At 36.7% G+C, this 24,790-nt stretch overlaps 1 protein-coding gene across 1 annotated transcript in view; it reads left to right on the forward strand.

The window, feature by feature from the left end:
* The first annotated feature begins 347 nt into the window (after positions 1-347).
* The window catches only part of LOC106869793 (polypeptide N-acetylgalactosaminyltransferase 2), a 152,550-nt gene continuing 128,107 nt past the window's right edge, over positions 348-24,790 (forward strand). Inside the window, exon 1 of the mRNA XM_014915654.2 lies at positions 348-570. Within this exon, the coding sequence (XP_014771140.2) occupies positions 481-570 (90 nt within the window). The 5' untranslated portion in view covers positions 348-480. The remainder of the gene's footprint in view (positions 571-24,790) is intronic.

The raw sequence follows: 24,790 nt of genomic DNA on the forward strand, positions 1-24,790 counted from the left end.
AGATTCTCTTTTCACCGTTTCCTTCTCCACCTCCTTCTTATTCTCTTCCACAGTTGATATTTCTCAGCGACATCGATGAACTTCCATAACGGAAGTATTGCAAAGCGCAAGTGCGTCTCACTCACTCGCTTTCTGACCAGTCTGGTTTATTTTGTTATTTATTCATTCATTTATTTATTTATTACATTATTTATTTGATTGTTTGTTTACTTTTTAATTTAGTACGTTTTTCTCTTTTACTTATTTTTCTTGCTTTTTTTTTTAACCTCCCCCTTTCGTTTCTCGGGGACGATTTTGATTGGTCAAATATTTAAATAAATAAATAAAATAAAAAAACAAACCAAGCTAAGTCTTGCTCCGATTAGCTACTTTGCTTAGAAATCAAGGCGGAGTTTCAAATCTTCGTAGCGGAGCGGCAGGTCCTGTGTTCGTTCGCATGGGGAGGCGGTGGTTGCTAGAACTATCGGAGTCACAACCAGGATGCGGAGGAGGTTTCACCTGCTGCTCGGCATCGGAATTATATGGCTGTTCGGAGTAGCTTATTATTTACTGAGAGAAATTAAAACTGAGGTAAGCAGGAGGTATTCTTTTTAAACCTTTATTTTTTATTGTAATATATTAGAACAATTTTTTTTTCCTTTTTACCTTTCTTTATCCGGAAGTGATTTACCACCGATCCGAGTGATGGTGGTGGTTGTTAGACGATGTATTATTGTTGCTCTTAGTGGTCTTGTGGTGGGTGAACGTGCACGCGTGGGGGCGGATGGCTTTGATTTCAAAGCATGTTATATCGAGTTACCTCCCCTTTCAGTCTCGCATTGTTGTCAATTTCATTACAGTTACCATCACTACTGCACTCGTGTTCGTGTTGTTGTCGTGGTCACCTTAGTCATCATCATCATCATCATTGGCGCACTGTCATCACGTTCATAAAATAATGCCGTTATTACCACCATTATCAGTTCATTTCGCGCCATCACTATCACCATCATCAAGTGTCGAGTAAAGGCGGTAGATTGGCAAAATCATTAGAGCATCGGTATTTATTCCGGCTCTCTCATTATATTCTGAGTTCAAATCCCGTCGAGGTCTACTTTACCTTTCGTTTCTCTACGAAGTACCAGTCATTTACTAGTGTCGATACAATCGACAAACCCCATTCTTCGTAAATATCTGGTCTTGTGCCTATGTTAGAAACGATTTAGAGTCGGACTGCTGATTCTGCGTCTCCGTTTCGGTTTACATTAAGATATATTTCACTTTTGTGTCGCTAATTCCCTCTGGAATGAACGTCACAGATCTCATCCTATACACGCTTCTCTTTAATAAATATATAAATCCGTATATTATGTTAGTAATGATTATTCTAGCCGGTCTATATCCTTTACAGTATCTGTTGTGGTGTTATAATTGCACTGAGTTCAACACACGTTGGGAGTATCTGTCACTCCGACCGATGGGGCGATAAATAATATATATACCAAGATACTGAGGGATCGATTTAATTAAATTACTGGTTTTGTGCCTGTGGTCTAAAAAAGGGTTGTCTTTGTTATCATTATCGTCATCGTTATTATTGTTTCACCCCGGTCGCTGACGTACTCCTGTGTTATTTCTTTCAACAAGTTTCATTCATGTCTCGTGACATTAAATGTCACAATTAAAATTGTGATGCTTGTTTTAGTTACAGAACTCTACCTAATTCTCTGATTGTATGAGTCTACCCCACCTTGATACACTGGGACTCCACATTTCCGTTCTTCGTATGTCAGTCCTCAAGTTCGGTGTCTTTTTAAAGAGCATTAAAAGAACATTCTCGCCTTACGGCTTCGCTGATGATGCATACATCGGTCTGTTCACATAGTTCGTATGCATATAAGAGTGGAGTCTTTATATATATATATATATATATATATATCTGTATATATAGAGAGATATATAGATAGATATACTCATACACCACCCGTATATACACAATCGTTTATGTATGTTACCCTTATAAAGGTTTTGTATTCTTGCATGTATTCCAAACATTTATACATTGTGTCTGTTGAACGTATTTGTATGGAATAGACTAGTGTATTATATGCACTCTTAAAAACCTTAACCATGCTAACATGGTCCATGCCTTAGGTACTCTCATAGTACACAGCTTAATAATCGTGTTATATATATATATATATATATATATATATATATATATATACACACATACGTGCGCTACCATGCATATAGTCTCATGTCAAGGCTGTTATCTTGTATACTGGTGTCGAAAGACCTTTATTACACATACATATGCATTTTTGTATTATACCTCGCTATTACATGGTCCGGTGTTTATCGGAGATTTCATAATGTACACTATACATATAATTACTGCATATTTATAGAGTCCGATTTGTGTATTTATAATAATATCTGAAAGAATTCATTGCAGACGTACATACTATCATCTATCTATCTATCTACCTACCTACCTATCGATCTATCTATCTATCTATCTATCTATATAAAGTTTTTAAAATTATTTTGTATTATATAATGATACGCACCCCTACACACATACTACACACACGGTATACTCCATGTACACATTTATTTGGTAAATTATATACTGTTATTATACATACATTCACAGATTCGTTTGTTGATCTATTGTATTGAAAATTCTACTACGTCTCATATATCTAATAAAAATTAGGGACTGTTATATTTCATGTAATACCTACATGTGGTTTTGTTAGAAGAGTATATTGTCAATATAGTTGATAAACTCATTGTATATGTGTGTTACGTATCGTCAACCCTCTTTCCGCGAAAAATAAAAAGGCGAAGTTGTCCCTGGTGAGATTTGAACTTAGAATACAGATAACCTAAACAATGTAAACGATATGATCTGGACCCTCTGTCGTTGCCATCAATAACAACATACTCAAAAAGTTTAAGAAATGGGAAATGGATGTATTATAATTACTCTAACTTTGCAGAATCCTTCAACCCGCCACTTCTCAACTAAAGATGGCTCTGTAAGTAACTGTGCTGTTGAGAAAGTCACAACATTGTTACCTGTTTCGATTCTGACTACACGCATGCATACAAACGTACACACATACGCATGCGCGTCCGCTCACACGCATACCAAAATTCTTCGTAAAGTCTTCCGTTTTATCCCATCTGTCTTGCCACCTTGTATATGTGTATGTATGTGTATATATGCGTGTGTATGTGAGAATGTATATGTATGTATGTATATGAGAGAGAGAGAGGGGAAGGTACTAAATGCGAACTTTGCTGATCCCCATCAAAGTAACTGCTCCTGGATCAGTTTCGTGTCAGGAAAACATGTGGCTATTTAACTTTTTTTTAAAAGAAAAGAGCGGGAGAGGGGGGGACTTCTTTTATGGCATTCCTTCAGTTGTAGCAGCAGACTTTTCGAAAATCACAGCTGTTTCGTTCGTTAATTTCCATAACAAATTTTTATTTCATTAAAGAGAGGAGAAAGTGAAAAGACGATATTTGCTTTAGAGTGACGTTTTGCGGGCCACACAGGGCGACCACTTTACATATGTGTGTTTGCTGTAGTCGAAGGTTTGTTATTGTTTAAAGAAGGGTGGGCGTCAATTTGGCTGCTGCCCAGTGCACTCGAAACCCACGTTACACTAAACAATTCTTGTTATGTTAAGCACTTTTTTGCTTTCAGTGCAGATTCTGTGGAGCTAGATACTCTTGAGACATGTTTTCATGAACCTGTGGTCCCTTGTCCTACGAAACTCTGGTACTGATAGCCTTGATATCAGCAAACTCTTACTTTTGGTGATTACTAAAAGTATTTGCATTGTTGGGAATCCTTTATTTTCAAAACTTATCTCAGAGTCACAGGTATTTTGCCCGGTAACCTGTATGCTTCACTTGAGTAGGGCGTATGTACATGATACCACTCTTCATTCCTTAACTTTACAAGCACTACACTACACGCGCACGCACGGACGTATACACACACACACACTGCCCAAACTACTGATGACCAAATTCAAGTGGTTCTGAAAATATTCTAGCCCTCTCTCTAGTTCAAATGTGACCTACCTATGTGGTTATTGCTCACATATCTGGAGCTGTGCCATTATTTCACACAAAAGAAAACCACCTACATTTCATAAGAAAAGAAAAATGTAAAAGAAAAATAAAGCAAAAGCTACTTTAGTGGATTGCTGGAGACATGTTAATATGCTACAGTGTATCTCCCCCAACTTCAACGGTTTCTGCCTCATTGAGCTAACACAATACCCTCACTTTTCCCTCTTTCTCAATACTGCATCACATCCTACAAACACCCACTTCTAAACTGTTCCTTCCCAGAACTGTAGCTGCCTCTGTTGTTGTTTAGCCTGAGGTCAGTTGTGGTTCAGTACACCTATGTGCAGTCATTCCAGTCATAACTATCCCATCTCTTATTCACTCCTATTGTACCTAGGACTACATTATCTAACATGTCCTGAGTGTGTTATGTGGGAGATTTGACTGCAATCATCTTATTGCTATCTTATTGGTCCTATTCACATTTCAAGTAGTCATACATCATAATCCACTTCACCAGACATTTTGAGCCTGTGAAGTTGATAAGAATTGCTCCTCATGACTTGTTTTTCTTTTCAAACTCCAGTAAAGCTTTTCAAAGATGCAGAAATTAATAATAAATGAAAAAACCCCTGGAAATCTCTAGAATTTCTTTTACTAAAACAGAAACAATTGCTATAATAGTTGCTAAGTTGGGGACAGTACAGAAGCAGAACGAGGAGGAATGATGTATGTTAATTTACCCGGAGACAGGTAATGATTGGCAGCAGAAAGGATAACTGGTCATAGAAAATCTGTTGCATTTGACCCATGCAAGCATGGAAAAGTGGATGTTGAACTCATGATAAGGATTTTATATAAATATAATATATATCGGAACAAACAAATGGATTTTATGTGCTGTGACAATTGTTTCAGTAAGAATCTTTATTTTAATGCAAGCATAATACAATTTTTAGATTATGAGGATTGCATAATGTATTCTATAATTTAGAAATTGTGTTATGCTTGCATTAAAATAAACATTCTTACTGAAACAATTATTGTAACATATAAAATCCATTTGTTTATTGTCATTTCATGCCACATCCATATTTTGTTATTCGCTGAATAGCTTGTAAACAATTGGAATTGCAGCTTATTCAATAAGTGTCTTGACTTCATCAATGCCTTCTGCATTGATAATGGATTACTTCACTGTCTACTCAGTTTGATTCTGTTTAGCCAATCAGTTGTACGCTATATGTTGATGTTCCTTGATTCTTTATAAATCCCATGTAACTAAAATATACATATATCATCATCATCCTTTAACATCCTTTTTCCATGCTGGCATTGGTTGGACGGTTTCACCAGAGCTGGGAAGCTGCACCAGGTTCCAGTCTGATTTGGCTTGGTTTCTACGACTGGATGTCCTTCCTAATACCAACCATTTTATAGTATGTGCTGGGTGCTTTTAACATGCCACCAGCACATATATGTATACACACACTCTCTTTCTCTCTCTCTCACACACACAAGTATTATATCTAACTTTGGTTGGTTGTGCAGTGCAGTTGGACTCAACTCAAAACCACGTGATTGAGAAGTAACTGTGTCTGCAGCTACAGCAGGCTTATGTCTGAGGTAATTGATGTTGTCTGCTATGGCCATGGCTGACCAATGCCTTGCAATTTGGTAGATAGAAAACTGTTAGAAGCCTTTTGTATATACATACACACAACTTTTGTGTGTGTGTGCATTTGTGCATGCTGATTGAAAATAAGGCCACCGCTCATACAAAAGGCTTCATTGCTTATAATTTTCTGTGAAAATATGTCTGACCATTGAACAGTACATTGGGAGAAGGACTAGGAGAATATTATCTTGCTTGAGAACAGGTGATAGTTGGAAGAGCATCTATGTTCCTTGGTATAAAATGTGGCAGTAAGGAAGAATGCCACTATCAAACGTTTCTTTGTCTTGCTAGAAAGTGCAACCATATCTACTTCAGATCATGGCATGCATTTTAAAAAGACAGAAGGAAACATGGGATATTGTAGTCTTGGATACACTGTTCCTGAGAAAAACATGATATGGTCACAAGTGGAATGTCTTTCATCATCAGCTGTTCAGTGAGTTCTTATCTGGGGCTAAACACTTAACTTCATCCAAAAGATAAAAGTCATGAAATGTTAATGGACTACCATGGAATTACTGGTCACTCTAAGTTATTGAATCTTCCAGTTCCCATATATGTTTGTCTGTCTGTCAGTCTGTCTATGTATTAGTGTGTGTGTGTGTGTGTGTGTGTACAAGGGATCCCCTGCACTGGTGCTAAAATGGAAAGCCTGTACTTCATACTCCTTCAAGTGACAAGTGAGTGAAACAATCTCTTATTAGTGTTGCTATCATAAAATGTACCCAATGTACTTTGTAAAATGCTTGGCAAATTTTTGAGCAGAGAATGTATAGAATGTATATATTCAACCTCTCTAGTGTTGGTGCCATGAAAAATGCACTAAATACACTCTGTAAAGTGGTTGACAATAAATAGGAAGAACATCCAGTTGTAGAAATCAAACCAAATGGTGTATGAGGATCAGTCTATTGAAGCAGCAGCTCCCAGTAGATGGCCATGACTGGGACAACCTGTCCAAAACATGTCAACATGAAGAGTGGACATAAAAAGGATGAGGATGATGATTTTGCAGGGTTCCCAGTGAAAATATCTTAAAATTAGAGTTGTGGAGATGGCATTGGCAGCAAGAAATGAAATAAAAGACTAAGATACTGTTAAACTATTTAATCAACTATATCTCTGTGAGCAAATGCGGGACCTCTACATGTCATTCATTTTGCTAGAAATAACAAACATCCTTCAAATCACACCCTACCATCTTAAATAAAAGACATTGAAGAAAAGATAAGATGGTCAGTGCTGGGATTCCTTTCTATTTCTCTTGTTTAGGACTGACCGAGGGTTAAAAAACAAATGAACAAAACTTTATCTCCTCTCTTAATCCTTTTAACTACACTTGGTCCTACAGTACAAACTTCTTGATTTAAAGTGATCTAAAACCTTCCATAAAAATTTGTGTTAATTTATGTTCCAAACACCAGTTTAATAAAGACAGCTATTTTCCTAAATTCTTTGTTGTTTTCATAGTTAGCTGAAACAGAGGCTATATATTTCAACAGAAACTTGGTAACAAAAGGGTTAAAATAAATCTTCGTGTGTCAAGAAATAACAACCAAATCTCACTCTAAATTACACTCACACTTAAATATTAAAAGGTTACATTAGATGATCTCTTATTACCTCCGTCTTCCTGCCTTGGCGAAGGCAGAGGTATTGTTTTCAGTCGTATTTGTTTGTTTGTTTGTTTGTCTGTGGACAAGATATCTCAAGAACCGCTGGATGGATTTGGATGAAACTTTCTGGGATATTTGGCCTTGTGACTGGCACAAACTGATTAGGTTTTGGGATTGATCCAATACCAGACAAGGATTCTGGATTATTTTTTCCTGTTTTTTTGAGAGCAGTCCGGTTCATTTTTAGTATTCTCATTTGTGAGAGCAGTCAATTTTATTTCAGATATTCTCATTTTAAAAATCATCTCTGGCTAATCGTTAAGAAGACATTGATGTTGCCTTGGCAGAGCTTTGCGCTCTCTGAAAGCTCTTGTTTTATTTGGTGCCTGATAAAGGAATTTTTTTTTTCATGGCTTGTTTGGCATTTTTTCTTCTGTGGTTGAGTTACAATATTAGTTTGTAATAAATGTAATGTTAGTCCTCGAGTAATCATCTTCTCACTGCATAATTATATCTCATTAACTTTCTAATGTCAACTACATAAACTATTAGCATTAACTATTAGTTTGGAATGTTTTATTTCTTTTTTCTTTTTATTTTTACAAGATAAAGTAAATTATTCAGTAAATATTTTTTAATATAATAAAAGTTAATTTTTGTTAGGAACAGGAATAGCTAGGTGGTTAGCAAATTTATTTGACAGCCACATGGTTTGGTGAACAGAACCCACTGAACAGAACCTAGTGCTAATGTTTTCAACTGTAGCCTAGCCTCGTGTTTAAACAGTACCATGTTAGTGGAATTTAGTCAATGGAAATTAGAAAAGCTAGTTGTGTATTTGTCATCACCTTTCTATATCTGTTTTCCTATACTTAAATGAAGTGGATGAATTTTGTTCAGCAGTGTCCTTCCACTTGTTGCAGTTCATCATTATCTCTTTTGTAAGCCCAATCTTTTGAGATCATCCTTCATCACTCCTTTCCATATCTCCCTGGGTCTTCTTCCCATTTTACATGTTCCTTCCACTTTGGATCTCTCAGCAATTCTTAACCTAAATTTGATTGTTCATTTACTCACTTATCCATAGTTGTGCAGTCTTCTCTATTGTACTCTGTATCTGATATTTCTTAAGTCAGTTTGTCTTTCAGTTTATTTGTGCTCTTTTATTCATGGTGGTTAACATGAATGTGTAATTACACATTATTGGATAATCATACTTTATGCATTGATGAACTTACTCCAGTGGAATTAATTTCTTTCTAGCTTTCACATGACCTCTGCATTTAGTTTTGCTATCATGCACAAATTGCACTTGTACCCAAGCATCATGCAATCTAACTTCACGAAGATTTAAAATCTCTTTGTTGCCAGCAGTAAATTGGCAGAATGTTTAGATAGAATGCTACATGGTATTTGTTTCAATTCTCTGCTGTCTGAGTTCAAATCCCACCAAGGTTAACTTAATTTTATATTCTTTTAGGATTCATAAATAGCTAACAAGGCAGTGCAGTGGATTCAGGGAAGAACATTGAACTGGATATCTTCCAGTATTTGTTCTGGTTAGTTCTGAATTTGAATCCTGTCACGGTCTACCTGGATGGTAGATATAACTTATCACCTGTCATCTGGCACTTTAATTCTGTTCATTCTATAGCAAGCATATGGGTCAAGCATTCTCCCCACCTTTCTTCCTACCTATCTTGGAGGCCATGTAAAGAGCCATGGGTATAACCTTCCCTCCTGCCTAAAAGATTAAAAAAAAGAAATGAGTAATAACTGAATGATTTTTTGTACTCTGTCCTTACTCTGGCTTGTGTTCTTTTGGAACACCCATCTCCTGTTGATTAGATCACCTAAATATGGAAGCTTCACAACCAGCATGCTGTACCAGATCTGTACAAGGTGTGTGAAAAAGTTTGAAAAACAAAGATCACCTACAGTGAAACTATAACTCCTGGTATGTTGTATTTAATGCTATAGTATAGCAGATCACTGAAGGCATGTGGCCTTGCACTTAAAGATATTTGACTTACAATTATAATGTCATGGGTTCAATTCCTAGAGCAGGCTGTTTTGTTCTTAAGTCACTTCATTTTACATTGCTCAGTCTACTCAGCCCAAAACGAAAACCAGTCAAGTGCTGGTTGCAGCACTCTCTCATGAAGCTGTTACATCCTGGATGTGTCATTAGGTGGAAAAGAGTGGAAAAGTCAAGAGGCTGTTTTGTCTGCACATGACTTCATAGGTACTTAAAACATTTAGCAAAAGTATGGTACATGTTACGAAGCCACGCTCGTTCATAGGCGACGGCTGAGTCTCTATAATGCACCAGTAATTTATTGTTGGCACTCCGTCGGTTACGACGTCGAGGGTTCCAGTTGATCCGATCAACGGAACAGCCTGCTCGTGAAATTAACGTGCAAGTGGCTGAGCACTCCACAGACACGTGTGCCCTTAACGTAGTTCTCGGGGATATTCAGCGTGACACAGTGTGACAAGGCTGGCCTTTTGAATTACAGGCACAACAGAAACAGGAAGTAAGAGTGAGAGAAAGTTGTGGTGAAAGAGTACAGCAGGGTTCGCCACCATCCCCTGTCGGAGCCTCGTGGAGCTTTAGGTGTTATCGCTCAATAAACACTCACAACGCCCAGTCTGGGAATCGAAACCGCGATCCTATGACCGCGAGTCTGCTGCCCTAACCTCTAGGCCATTGCGCCTCCACTCCAGTAATTTAGTATATACATTTAATGCATCATGTGTATATTCGTTTACTTGTTTCGCTCATTAGATCGCTACATTGTTGGGGCGCTACTTTCAATATTTCCTACTTACTTAATTGGACCCCAGTACTTATTTCAATTGGGTACATATAGTGATTTCAAATTTTGGCACGTGGCCAGCAAGTTCGGGGTTTTGGTAAGTTGATTAAATCGACCCCAGTGTGCTAATAGTACTTATTTTATCGAAATTTGGACTTAAAAAACGTTAAGATGGATGAAATGCTGCTTAGCATTTTGCCAAGCGTGTTAATGATTCTTATTTCTTTATTGCCCGCAAGGGACAATTGGGTTAAGTCAATCACATCAACCTCAGTGCGTAACTGGTACTTAATTTATCGACCCCGAAAGGATGAGAGGCAAAGTTGACCTCGGCGGAATTTGAACTCAGAACGTAACGGCAGACGAAATACTGGCGCGCTAACGATTCTGCCAGCTCGCCGCTTTATTTGAGTTCTTATATTATTCAGGACTACTTGTTGAATCGCCAAGTTATGGGACATAAATGAATACATGAACACAAAAATATGCACACATTAATATTTATGTACGAGACAGCATGTTGGAAAACCCAAGATAGATTATTAGTAAAACTTTATTTTATTTAAGTGTTTATTTTATTTAAGTGTTTATTTTATTTAAGTGTTTCACAATGGAATATTGAGCAGATGTGAATACATCGTTAACTGTTATGTACAAAGAAAAGTGAAAGGAGAAAATATGGGTTAGAAAACACTGAACAAAATTAATATCCATTTGATTAAAATAATAAAAATTATAATACCCCCCCCCCTCCAAAAAAACTTGAGGTGGTCGTGGTAAAATGCTCTTGTTTTAGAGGAACTAATACTGGTGTATCTTAAACTAATGTATCTATATATCCTATCAATATGTTTGTTCTCTCTTGTCCAATGTATCTTGCTTTTAAAGTTATCTATCAAAACCAGTGTATCTCTTCTATCTTGTCCAATATATCTGTACATTTACGTTTGTTAGTATACATGTTAGAATCTTCACACAGCTTGTGTATGTATGTGTGTGTGTGTGTGTGTTTTATCTTGATTATCAATTCACAGATTTTTTTCCCCATACTTATAGGTTTTGTCACCAGCTGCAATTTATTTTATGTCAGTGTCTATGTATCTGTCTATTTATCTATTTGTTTGTCTACTGTTTGTTCTCTTACTTTCACTACTACATTTCCATTATTTCCTCTCATTTTCCCCCTTATATTTTTGTTTTTCATCTGTTAAATCTGCTAATGATGAAAAAGGTCATTCTAAATATACAATTTTGAATGAAACATTTACTTATATTGACACGGGATTCTCTGATAAGCATCGTTCCGTATGTAAATCCCCTCCCCCACTGTAATTTTCCTCCCAGTGTGTATATATATATATTTTTGCTGTGAGTGCAAATTTTGTCTTTCTTTGCGAAGTATGTGCAAATCCATTATAAGTAATCGGATCCAAGTGAGCATTGCTCAAATTTCTTAAATTAAAACGTATCCGATTTCATGTGTGCACATTTACATTTTGCGTACTAGTTGTAAAACAAATGTGGGATCTTTCTGATTTGACGGGCAACACTTTTCATTTATGTTTTATGCAGTGTTTTTGGTACCGAAACACTTTCAAACTTCGTATACTTGTATATTTTGTGTTATAGAAGAGATAAAAATTTTTGGATAGAACTTGTAGAAGAGGGAGACCCAAGGAAACATGGGATGAAGTATTGAAGGCTAATCTCAAGACACTGAGCTTTACGAAGGAGATGACTTCGGATTGAGATATCCGGTACATTGCTGTACCTAAGAGGACCCATCTGCCTCAGCATTATTGATACTGGTGTCACATTTAAAGCACCCAGTACAGTATGGAGTGGTTGGTGTTAAGAAGGGCGTCCAGGAACAATGGAGCCTGGTGCAGCCCTTGGCCTTACCAGCTCTGGACGAACCGCCCTACTCGTACCAGCTTGGAAAACGGACGTTAGATGATGATGAATATAATGCAGTTAATTTCTTATTCACTTCTCTGAGTCAATGGGAGGATTTCATCTTAACTCCTTTATATGTCTCTATTTTCACATACTAATTCAAAAGACATAATACTGTTAAGTTTTCTCATTCACCTCTGTTGGCTCATGACAAGAGTTCAGCTTAATAGCGCCATTATCTGCTGGGTACATTATCTTTACTGGTTATATTGATGATTTTTAAGTTGTCTGAGCAAGTGAGAAAAAGTGTAATGTTTTTATTAGTCACAGTAGCTGGAAGACTATTTTACTTGTGTCTAGGTCACTTTTTAGCTGTAGACAAAAAATAAAAATAAAATTAAAAAAATTCCAAGATGGAATTGTGAAGTTTAAGAGTAGATTCTGTAAAATGTCTATTCTTACGTTTCCGCCTCCTTCCTCTATTTGCAAAGGGGAAAAGAAAAAACGGGGGAAAATATAACTGAAGAAAAAAGCCTTGTTTAGTTTGTCCAAAGAATAACTACTTCACTTGTTTCTTATATTAAAAAAAAAAAAAAAACAAATAAAAAACTCTTTTCGCTCCCTATGGCTTTTAGTAGTTAACTGAATTAGATCTACTAACTACATTTTCACATAAATATTGTGTCATTTGATCTCATGTTTCTTTACGTCTGTTGAAAACTTTTGAAATGTTTATGGTATAGTTGTTTTTTCTTTTCCTTTTACAGTCGTTTTTCTCCTTTTTTTACATTCTCAAAAATTTTGACATGAAATACAAAATGAAATAAAGATGACTATAGTAAAAAAAAAAAAAAAAAATTATAACATCGAAGTTAGAGGTTTATTTTTTCCCCCTTCTTTTTCTTACTACTGATTACAAAACCTCTGAGCGGTTATTGAAAATATGCAAGCCGAAACATGTAGACATCAGCTATTTCAAACCTCCTACTGGGTTAAATACTACTTCCAGTTATTCATTTGAATCTCCAAATACTGTAAAGCAACATTTTCCCCTCCCTTCTTTATCTTTTTTCCTTCTTTTGGAATTTAAAAAAAATGTTTTCTTTTAAAACATGTTTTGCATTTAAATGAGTAAAGATTCTGTATTAGACACTCAACATCCATTTTTTTGTACTTTGTTAGGTGTCAGTCGGTATTGGCTTTGATTACCTTCAGGTGCCATGATTTTTTTTTTTTTTACTTACAAACATATTGCATTTGGCGAGCCATATTTTACCTTTAGATCTTTTATTGGAACTAATATGGTTTTTAACATTCTACACTATCCCCGTTTTATCTTGTATTCTCTGGAGTGGTTTAAATAGTTTTGACAGGTTAGATAAAGACATTTGCATGTTTTAATTTTACTGTAAAAGATGCCAAAAAAAAAAAAAAATCTATAACTGTCATTAAGTATGTGCAGTAGTAGTAGTAAATTCCTGGTCAACCTTGGTTGAGTAGGCCTATGACAATGGTCTTTCCAGCAATGACCACCCCATTTTTTATGGCTGTGTGGTTAAGATTGCTTCACAACCACATAATCTTGGGGTCAGTCCGCTAGTGTTTTCTACTATAACCTGAGTCTAGTGTTTTCTAGTACAGTATAGTACTAGAAAACTGTACTAGTACACCTGTACTAGTGTTTTCTACTATAACCTGAGTCAACCAAAGCTTTACAAATGGATTTGGGAGATGGAAACTGAAAGAAGCCCATTGTGTGTGTGTGTATGTAGTAGCTGTTTGACTCAGTCCCATATGACTTAAAGTTACATATGTTAGAGCTACTTTTGTGTGTGTGTGTGTGTGAAAATGGTCACATTTGGAAAAAGGTATCATTCATTTCCAATCTGTGAAAACATGTCCAGTCATGAAGAAATATTAGCTTGCTTGGAAACCAGTGAGGATTGGTGACAGGAAGAGTATAGAAAATCTACCTGTAAAAAATCTGCTTCAGCAAATTCTGACCTATGCCAGCATGAAAAAGTGAACATTAAAATAATGAAGATGAGGATGATGGCCACAATGTATCCTTCATTTCATAACACAATGTGGTGTGATTTGAAGGATATTTGACTGCTATGCCTAGTGTAATAATTCTGGTCAGATTTACTTGAAGCTACACCATGTCACCAACACAGCCTAGTGTTGAGAGGATTATAGAATATTGTTTACAATTGTGAATAATGGTCATATTCGGAAAAGTATTTTCCATGCAGATGGCATCCCCAAGTAATTAACCTGTGATTTCTTTTTAAGAATATGTTAAATTTTCATGTCAGTTTGTGTACAATATTATACATCCATTTAGTGATACTTTCATCACTACTGTGATACTTATTTGAAATTATTAAAATGATATTAGTAATTGAGCTAATGTTGTATTTTCTTCACTTCATAATTATTCTTAAATGTTTTCTTCTTTTGTGTGTTCTCTGCATTAAATATGTAAATACTGGCTTGACTGGAGCAAATGAAATTTTGTGCCTCATCAAAGGGATAGGAAATATAGTGGTACACTGATATTTCTGGTGACTTGATTGAAGAAAGTCGAGTTGAATGACTTGTCTAAGGGGTGTATAACATAATGAGGATTTTTCAGATAGGGTATTAGCCCTTAGAGTAGAAATGACACTGGATTGAAAAGTACAACAGTGTATCATCATATAGAAGAAACACAGTGTTTAAATCAAAGTTGAGATGGTCTTGACTAGAATGTTTCTCTGCATTGGACTGTTCAATCATAGCTGACCCAGAATTAAACAACAGCAGCAAAGGCAACTATTAGCATTATTGCTTATCAATTATTTTTCTTTTTCCCATGATGTGCTGCCAAGAAACATACCTCAGTATCTTAACCATACATTTCTAATGAAACATTCACATGCATGCACCTTCAGTTATTAACTGTTTGGTTATTATTATCTACCTGACCATCGTGTCTTGTTCCCAGTTATCATCTGATAAGATTGGAATGTCTGTTCTTGTATTTGTTTTGGAAGTGGTGCATTCCACAGAGTAGATGGTCCAGTTGCCAACACCTTCTGTGCAACAGGTTTGGTATGTTGTGGCAGATGATGTATAAACATGTGCTGATTGGAATGTGCATTTAGAAATTCCTGGATAGTGTGTAGGTGTGGTTACTGTTTGTCAGACTTGTTTTCTTACAGCTTGTCTCTTATGGAGTTTGCAATCTTGAGTGATGCAAGAGTGAAGACTGTTTCTGGTGTATGGAATGTCGTTAGTTGTTCACTGCCTTCTTCTACTCAGACAATGCAGTTGGTAGAGTATCCATGTTAGCATTCTAAGAAAGACTAGTGGTGGACAAGTGTGGAGTTTGTGGGGAAAATCTAGATGTTGATAAGAATCAACTGGCTACACTATTTCAGAGAACTTTTAATCCAAGTACTCTTTTACTTGTTTCAGTCATTTGACTGTGGCCATGCTGGAGCACCACCTCTAGTCGAGCAAATCGACCCTAGAGCTTATACTTTGTAGGCCTAGTACTTATTCTATCAGTCTCTTTTGCCGAACCGCTAGGTTACGGGGATGTAAACATGCCAACATCGGTTGTCAAGCGATGTTGGGGGACAGACACAAATATACACACACACATATATATATAGGTACATCTTTTTTACTCCTGCAAATTTTAAGCCTTGTGCCTTTTAGTAGAAAGGATTATTGTTATTATTATTATTGAAAATGGCAAGTTGGCAGAAATGTTACCATGCTTAGTGCCATTTCTTCTGGCTTTACATTCTGAGTTCAAATGTCTTCAAGGTTGACTTTGCCTTTCATTCTTTTAGGGTTGATAAAATCGACCAATCGGGTGAATGATATCTATTTACTTCTTCCCCTAAAATTGCTGGCCTTGTGGCAAAAATTTGGTTTGGTTGTTGAACTCATAATTGCTAGATAAATTCCTGGACTGAGTGGTACATTGCGTTCTTGAGCAAAGCACTTCAGCTCTGTGATCATTTTGGCATGTGACATGTGGCACACTTGTGCACCTGTACAGGTAATACTGATTTGATGGAGTTAGTGAGCTAATGTCCAACACATACATTTTGATCACTATAAACAAATCATTTGTGCAGGTCGTTCAAGAAACACTGAGTGCTCACACATCGTCTTTGGTGTGAGTGTCTATCATTATTATTATTAATTAGTGGCACTTCATATGTCTTTACATTTTGAGTTCAGATTTCACCAAGGTCAACTTTGCTTTTTCACCCTTTTGGAGTCACTAAAATGAGTATCGGTTCAGCACTGAGGTTGATGTAATAGACTCCTTCCCTTTCCTCAATTTGCTGGCCTTGTGCCAAAATTTGAAATTATTGCCTCCGCCTTAGTGAAGGTGGAGGTATTGTTTTTCAGTCGCATTTGTTTGTTTGTTTGTCTGTGGACAAGATATCTCAAGAATTGCTGGATGGATTTGGATGAAACTTCCAGGGATGTTCGGCCTCATGACTGGCACAAACTGATTAAAATACCAGGCAAGGATTCTGGATTATTTTTCCTGTGTTTTTACTTAACCTTTGAGAGCAGTTGGATTCATTTTTAGCAGTCTTGTTTGTGAGAGCAGTCAAATTTATTTCAGATATTCTCATTTTAAAATTCATCTCCGGCTAATTGTTGAGAGGACGTTGGTGTTGCCTTGGTGGAGTTTTGCGCTCTCTGAGTACTCTTGTTGTTATTAGTTTAATAATGAATGGTCAACTCACTAGATCACCATTTAAAATGCTTTACAGATGAGATGACTCAAAATTGAGATGAGTGTTGATTTTCAGTATTGCTGTATCCAACCTGTGCTACATAATAAAAAAAAAAATTCAAAAAACAAAGAACCCATTAAGCTGATGTTGTTGATAATGATAATAATTATTATGTTCACATAGCCACATACTTATAAACACACACACACACACACACACACACTTTGCACATGCAGTTTCTATACAACAGTTAAACATAATTTCATTACAAATCCACAAGGTGTGTAACAACATGAAAATTTATAGCATTTAACTTATGACTGACACTCTATCGTTAAAGATGATCTGTCTGACAAATATTAAATTATAATGTAGTAAAAAAAAAAAAAAACCCCCCAACTAGCTGCAACATATTTTGGGTTTAAATATGCTGCATAATAATTGATGTACAAAACATCAATTTTAGGAGTCACCGCACCAATAGCAACATTTTCTGACAAGCAGTAAAAAAAAATGATATAGAATGGAAAAAAAAAAAAAAATTGCTCTGGGAAAATTAGGTTGTTTTGATACTGTTGTGAGAAGCTCTAGTTTTGTGAAAAGGTATCAACAGATGGTGATCGTGAGAATATAATATAAACTAGCTAGCTGTTGTGATAGAGGTAGAAAGACATAGGGAAAATGTGTCTGTCTAACATCAAAATATAGGTCATTTATTGAATTATAGTCTAAATTCCTTGAATTAAATCTGTATCTTTATTGTAATGAAGCTAATGTAAGTACATCTAAATATGTAACTGAAATGTTGCCAGCCTTTCTTTTCACCATGTATCACACTTCCCTAGTCAATCCATACCTCTCACTCTATCTTATATCTGACTATTTCTCTGAGGTAAAGAAAGAGGATTAACTTGTGCCTCCCACTGTCTCTTATATCCACCCCCACCACTCTGAAGAACGAAACAGAAAGTGTAAGAAAGAAGGAGAGTCTTTTTTTTTCTGTCATGAGAATATCATTTGGTCTGCTTGCTATATTGCTGTCTAGGAACATTTTTCCCATCTAGTGAAAGTGTATGGCCTACTGGTTAGGGTGTTGCCCTCTTGATCATAAGATTGTGGTTTGTTTTGATTTTCAGGCCAGGTGGTGCATTTTGTTCTTGAGCAAAACACTCCATTTCACATTGCTCCAGTTCACTCAACTATAAATGAATTCCATCAATAACTGGGAAGTTAACCCTATGATGGACCAGCATCCCATTCAGTGGGGAGGCTTGTAATCTCAGTCACTTACACCATGGAAACCCGCTTAAGCCCTTACCTTATGAGTCCTAAGGCTGGTGACTGACCCTTGTCTAAGGTGACTGACCCTTATCTAAGGTGACATCAGTGTATATCAGCTGGTGTTGTTCAATAGGGGAACTTCTACATAGTTACTTGACAGGCTGAAAATAGCAACCAAATCTCCCTCAAATCTCATGCTAAAATATATTGTATAAAATAGTTCCTGATGGACAAAAAGGTGATATGTTTATGACTTGAACAACTTTCACCTATTGGATCAGGATTGATCTGGGATCAGTCGGCAACAATCAAGATAACAAAGAAAAACCAGTGCATTTCCTCAACCAGCTAGAAATAGTTGTCACATTTCTTTCAGATCATATCCTAATGTCTTAAATAATACATTTTCCAAGCTACACCTGTATGTATGAAAAGAACGAGAATAATAATTATTTGTCTTTCATACCTTTGAGGTTGATAAAATAAAGTATCAGCCTATTTTGAAAAAGAATGAAAAAATTCCCACAACTGCCTTGTAACGTACATGGTGATCTCATTAGTGCTGATGGCATGCAGAAAGCATCTAGTACACCTTGTAAGGTGGTTGGTGTTAGAAAGGGTAATTTAGCTGGAGAAAACATACCAAAACTGCCACTGGAGCTCATTGCAGCCCTCCTGTTTGCTGGATCCTATCAAACCATCACACCTATGCCAGCATAAAAAATGGATGTTAAATGACAATATGCGTGCACACACACACATTTCTGTTCACCATATCTACTCTTAGGGATTTGGTTGGCCCTAGGCTATAAAGGAGACTCTTGTCTAAGGTGCCACACAATATGATTGAACCAAAAACAATGTACCAAAAACAATGTACCTGCTGTTGATAGGTATGGTAACATAAGGGCCTTATACTTTTCTCATAAGTTGTAGGAATGGAATCATATCAAAATAGAAAGTAGTTGGAATAAATTATTGAACTAGATAAGTGGTGGAATAAATTATTGAACCAGATAAGTGGTATCAACAAACTTTATTATAAATTTGTTTTTTGACTGGGATTTTTTTTTATTAGATTTAATGATATGGAGACATCAGGACTAGACAACTACTTTCAAAAAAGGCAAAACTGAAATCCCTCTTTTGTTTAACCAGTATATTTCTTCTTTTTTTAAAAATTTTTTAAAAAACTTTTTGAGTATGGAGGAAAGGGCATTACTCATGATATTTGCAGGCCCTTGGAAATCAGTGAGCTTGATGTCATTAGTGTTATATTTGAATTATTGCAGATCAACAATTGCAAGAAACATGTGTGCAAAGGAAAAGATTCCAGAAAACTAATATTCTAAGGAGAAATGACTAGGAATAATGGTTTGTACAAGGCCAATGGGGCTGGATGCACTGGAGTTGAGGAGAGGTAGAAAGATAGTGGATTAGGAATGCTAAATGTTTAGAAGTACAAGACCAGCCAGCTTTGATGAACAGAGACCATTGTAGTAGCAACAGAAAAGACAGAGAGGAGACAGTAAACCTAATGGCCAGGGACTGTTAGTGATTGAAATTTAGTTAAGTGGCTCTTGTCTGGATGTAGTTCAGGATGTTTGTGTATATAGCAACAACACTATTCCAAATGTGGGAGCAGTACACTAGGAGGACCCCCTTTTTTTTTTTTTTTTTTTTTTTTTTTTTTTTTTTTTTTCAAGATGTGGTTGATAGATTATAATCAGTTGATATTGAAAGATGTGCATAAGACAAAACAAGATTTACCTGTTTGGAGTATATTGACTTAAATAAATTAATCACACCTCAGTTTCTTTACTGATAAGTCATAGTAAACAACAAATTTTTATCTTTTGAAAAGAAGTAATTTGCTAAGCTGGTTGATAAATCATGATTGATAACTTTCGTTAATAAATGGTTACATTTATTACTTGGGCTTCTTGAGACCAATAAAAGAAATAATTAAGGTAATGAATTGGCAAGTTCTTTAATTCTGAGTTCAAATCCCGTCAGAATCGTCTTTGTCTTTCATTCTTCCAGGATCAATTAAATAATGTACTGGTCAAGCCCTAGGGTTGATGGTATAGTCTAACCACTTAAAATTGTTGGTTTGAGCTGGTGGAATTGTTAGATTGTTTGAAAAAGCTTTACAGTCTTCATGCTCACTACATTGTTAGTTCAAGTCCTGCTGAGGTTGACTTTGTCTTTCATCCCTCTAAGGTCTATAAAATAAAGTACCAGTCAAATACTGGGATTGATAGAATCGACTAACTTCTCCCCTCAAAATTGCTGGCCTTATGCTTAAATTAGAAGCAGTTATTACCTCCATCTTCGCTTAAGGCAGAGGCATTGTTTTCAGTCGTGTTTGTTTGTTTGTCTGTGGACAAGATATCTCAAGAACCACTGGATGGATTTAGATGAAACTTTCAGGGATGTTTCGCCTTGTGACTGGCATAAACTGATTAAATTTTGCGATTGATCTGATACCAGACAAGGGTTCTAGATATTTTTCCAATTTTTTTTACTTAATTTTTGAGAGTGGTTGGGTTCATTATTAGTATTCTTGTTTGTGAGAGCAGTTGAGTTCATTTCAGATATTTTCATTTTAAAAATCATCTCTGGTTAATTGTCGAGAGGACGTTGGTGTTGCCTTGGCGGAGGTTTGCGCTCTTATTATTATTATTATTATTGGCAGAAGCATCACTATGTTGGACAAAATGCTTAGTAGTATTTCTTCTGGTTCTTTACATACTGAGTTCAAACACCACAGAAGTCAACTTTAATTACTGGGATCAGTAGTATTGACTAATCCCTCCCACCAAAATTGTAGACCTTATGCCATAATTTGAAACATTTATTATTATTGAGCTGGCAGAATTTTTAGCAGCATTTTGTCCATCTGTACATTCTGGGTTCAAATTCCACTGAGGTCAGTTTTGTTTTTTATCCTTTCAGGGTTGATAAAATAAGTACTAGCCAAAATGTGAAACTGTTATTATTATATCCAATCCCCACCTCACTTCCACCTCATCAGCCCTTGTGTCTACCCCGTTCCCGTTCCCGTACTCTCATTCTCACTCCCACTCCTTAATTATGTTTCACTTTCACCTTTTCTTTTCTCATGTTTTATTTAACTCCCTCTCTCTTATAGTCACCACTCAGTCTCTCTCTCTCTCTTTCTCTCTCTCTTCTCTTTTCCACACTTCAAATACTTTCTCTCTCTCCCTCACATAATCCAACTTTCTCTCCTCAATCTCTCTTTTGTCCCCTTTCTCCCCTTCTCTCGTCGACCCCCCCCCATCACCCTCTCTCCTGTTTCTCTCTCCCCTCTCTTTGCCTCCTTCCCTCTCACTTTATTTAACTTCTTCCTACCCTCACATAGTCTTTCCTCTTCATCCTCCCACACTCTCTTCTTCACGTACTCTCTCTTTCTCTCTCTATATGCATATAATATATATATTTATATTTTATTCTTTTACTTGTTTCAGTCATTTGACTGTGGCCATGCTGGAGTACCACCTTTAGTCGAACAAATTGACCCCAGGCCTTATTCTTTGTAAGCCTTGTACTTATTCTATCAGTCTCTTTTACTGAGCTGCTAAGTTACAAGGACATAAACACACCAGCATTGGTTGTCAAGCGATGTTGGGGGGGGACAAACCCAGACACACAAACATATACACACACATACATACATACATACATACATACATACATATAAGATGAGCTTCTTTCAGTTTCTGTCTACCAAATCTACTCACAAGGCATTGCTGGCCCGAGGTTATAGTAGAAGATGCTTACCCAAGGTGCCATGCAGTGGGACTGAACCTGGAATCACGTTGTTGGTAAGCAAGCTACTTACCACACAACCTGCATATATACACACTTCTATATACATATATATGCACACACACACATATGTGGTCTAGTGGTTAGAGTGTTGCACTCACTATCACTAGATCATGGCACCTAGCACTGTCCCAGCGTGATCATTGCCAAAGCAGCTGTCTGGCTTCCGTGCTAGTGGTATGGAAATAACACCATTTGAGCATGATCGTTACCAGAGTCTCCTTACTGGCACTTGTGCCGGTGGCACGTGAAAAAACATTCAAGCGAGGTCGTTGCTAGTGCCGCTGGACTGGCTCTTGTGCAGGTGGCACGTAAAATACACCATTTTGAGCGTGGCTGTTGCCAGTACCGCCTAACTGGCCTTCGTGCTGGTGGCACTTAAGAGCAGCTACTACACCCTCGGAGTGGTTGGTGTTAGGAAGGGCATCCAGCTGTAGAAACTCTGCCAGATCAGATTGGAGCCTGGTGTAGCCATCTGATTCGCCAGTCCTCAGTCAAATCGTCCAACCCATGCTAGCATGGAAGGTGGACGTTAAACGATTATAATAATAAATAAATTCCCAGACTGAGCGGTGTGTTGTGTCTTTCAGCAAAACACTTCATCTCGCGTTGCTCTGTGATCACTTCAACACCTGTACATTTGTGCACCTGTACATTTGTGCACCTGTACATTTGTGCACCTGTACAAACAATATCGATTTCATGACGAGAGTGAGCTACTGTACAACGCATACATTTGATCACTCTTACCAAATCATTTGTGTAGGTCGTTCAGCAAAAGCTGAGCTCTCATACATCATCTTTGACAGAAGAATCCGTCATTATTATAATAATGACAAGGACAGTAGTTTGGTAGAATTGTTTGTGTTGAATAAAATTTCTTGTGGTATTCAGTTATAGCTATTTACATTCTGAGTTCAAATTCCACCAATGTTGTCTTTCATCCTTCTGGGATCGATAAAATAAAGCGCAAGTTGTAATGTTTATTAGAAATCAATTTCAAGAATTTTCTTTTAAAGCAGAGTAATTAAGGAATCCAAATGATATAAAGAGATATTCAAAGCATTGCAGAAATATAGTCTATCATCATCATCATCTAGATAAGATATTAATGCATATTATTTAGTATTTATATTAATATTGATATTTAGTGTGGGTGAGTGTGTTTGTGTGGTAATGGAAGTGAGATGTGTGTGGTAATGGAAGTGTGTGGATGTGTGTGTATATATATGGTAACAAAAGTGTATATGTATGTGGTAATGAAAGTGTGTATGTGTAGTGATAGATGTACATGTGGTTGTGAAAGTGTATTTTATGTGGTGACGAAAGTGTGTGTGTGTGTGTGTGTGTGTGTGTGTGTGTGTGTGTGTGTGTGTGTGTGTGGTTACAAAATTGTGTGTATGTGTCAGTGAAAGTGTGTTTGTTTGTATCAATGAAGTGTTTGTGTTGTAATTACTATATCCGTGTGTATGTGACAATGAAAGCCTTTTTTGTGTGCATAGCAATGTTGCGTATGTGGTAATGAAGTACATTTGTGTGTGTTGTGTTAATGGAGTGTGTATATCCAATGGATACAGAATAGTGACTCATCTTTCATGCTTTAACCAAATATATTCAGAGTAGATTTTTAATGAACATGCTCGAAAAAAAAAAAAGAATTAAGTCATATTCAAACTGATGTCTATCCCTTTTAATTCTTTACCTACATCATCATACTATATTTATATTTTTAATACAAAGACTTGAGCACATTAGCACATTCCTGTAGATGAAGTTAAAAGTCTGCATATTTTTCTAGTGACTTCAAGCATTTGCATATGTCATATTAACACTTTTAAAGAAATATCTGGTGAATATTTTGTTTAATCACTATGTGTGTGTGTGTGTGTGTGTAATAGGGTGTGGTGGAAGAGAGTTTTAAGTAAAAGACCCAAATATGCTGGGGTATATGGTAGTGAGGAGAGTGATGAATCATTTCCAGATTTAAAAGAATTTTGATTGAACTATGTCTTATTTTGGAAGACATCCAAATTGTTTTAAAGATTTCGTTCTCTGGCTTCATATTGTTTCAAGATTTACATATTCTTCGTTTCTGTTCATGGATCTTTCTGTCTTTTAATTGTTTTAGTCATTGGATTGAGACCATGCTGGGACACTGCCTTGAAGGGTTTAGTCAAACAAATTAACCCCAGTACTTACTTTTCTTTTAAGTTTGGTACTTTATTGTATTGGTCTCTTTTGCTGAACCACTAATTTACAAGGACACCAATAAACCAGCATTGGTTGTCAAGTGGGAGGTGGAGAAAGACACCCCCACACACATTCAGGGAGCATTCCATATTTTTTAAATACACTGTTAAGTGGTTGACATTAGGAAGGGCATCTATCCCAGGAAACCATTCCAGAGCTGATATAGAGCACATGCAGCCCTGCAGCTCAAGATCCTGTCTAATCATCCAACCTATGCCAGCATGGAAAACAGTCATCAAATGATGATGATATCAGTTGTGGTGTGCAAGAGAGACGATTGCGCTGGTATGGACATGTGGTGAGAATGGATGAAGATAGCTGCGTGAAAAAGTGCCACACCCTAACAGTTGAGGGAACCCGTGGAAGAGGTAGGCCCAGGAAGACCTGGGCTGAGGTGGTGAGGCAAGACCTTCGTACATTGGGCCTCACCGAGGCGATGACTACTGACTGAGACCTTTGGAAATGTGCTGTGCGTGAGAAGACCCGGCAAGCCAAGTAAGATCGTTGCCAGTGCCCCTGGACTGGTTCTTGTGCGGGTGGCACATGAGATGCACCATTTTGAGCGTGGCC

Source organism: Octopus bimaculoides, chromosome 6 (assembly GCF_001194135.2).
Source record: "Octopus bimaculoides isolate UCB-OBI-ISO-001 chromosome 6, ASM119413v2, whole genome shotgun sequence".
NCBI classification, from domain to species: Eukaryota; Metazoa; Mollusca; class Cephalopoda; order Octopoda; family Octopodidae; genus Octopus; species Octopus bimaculoides.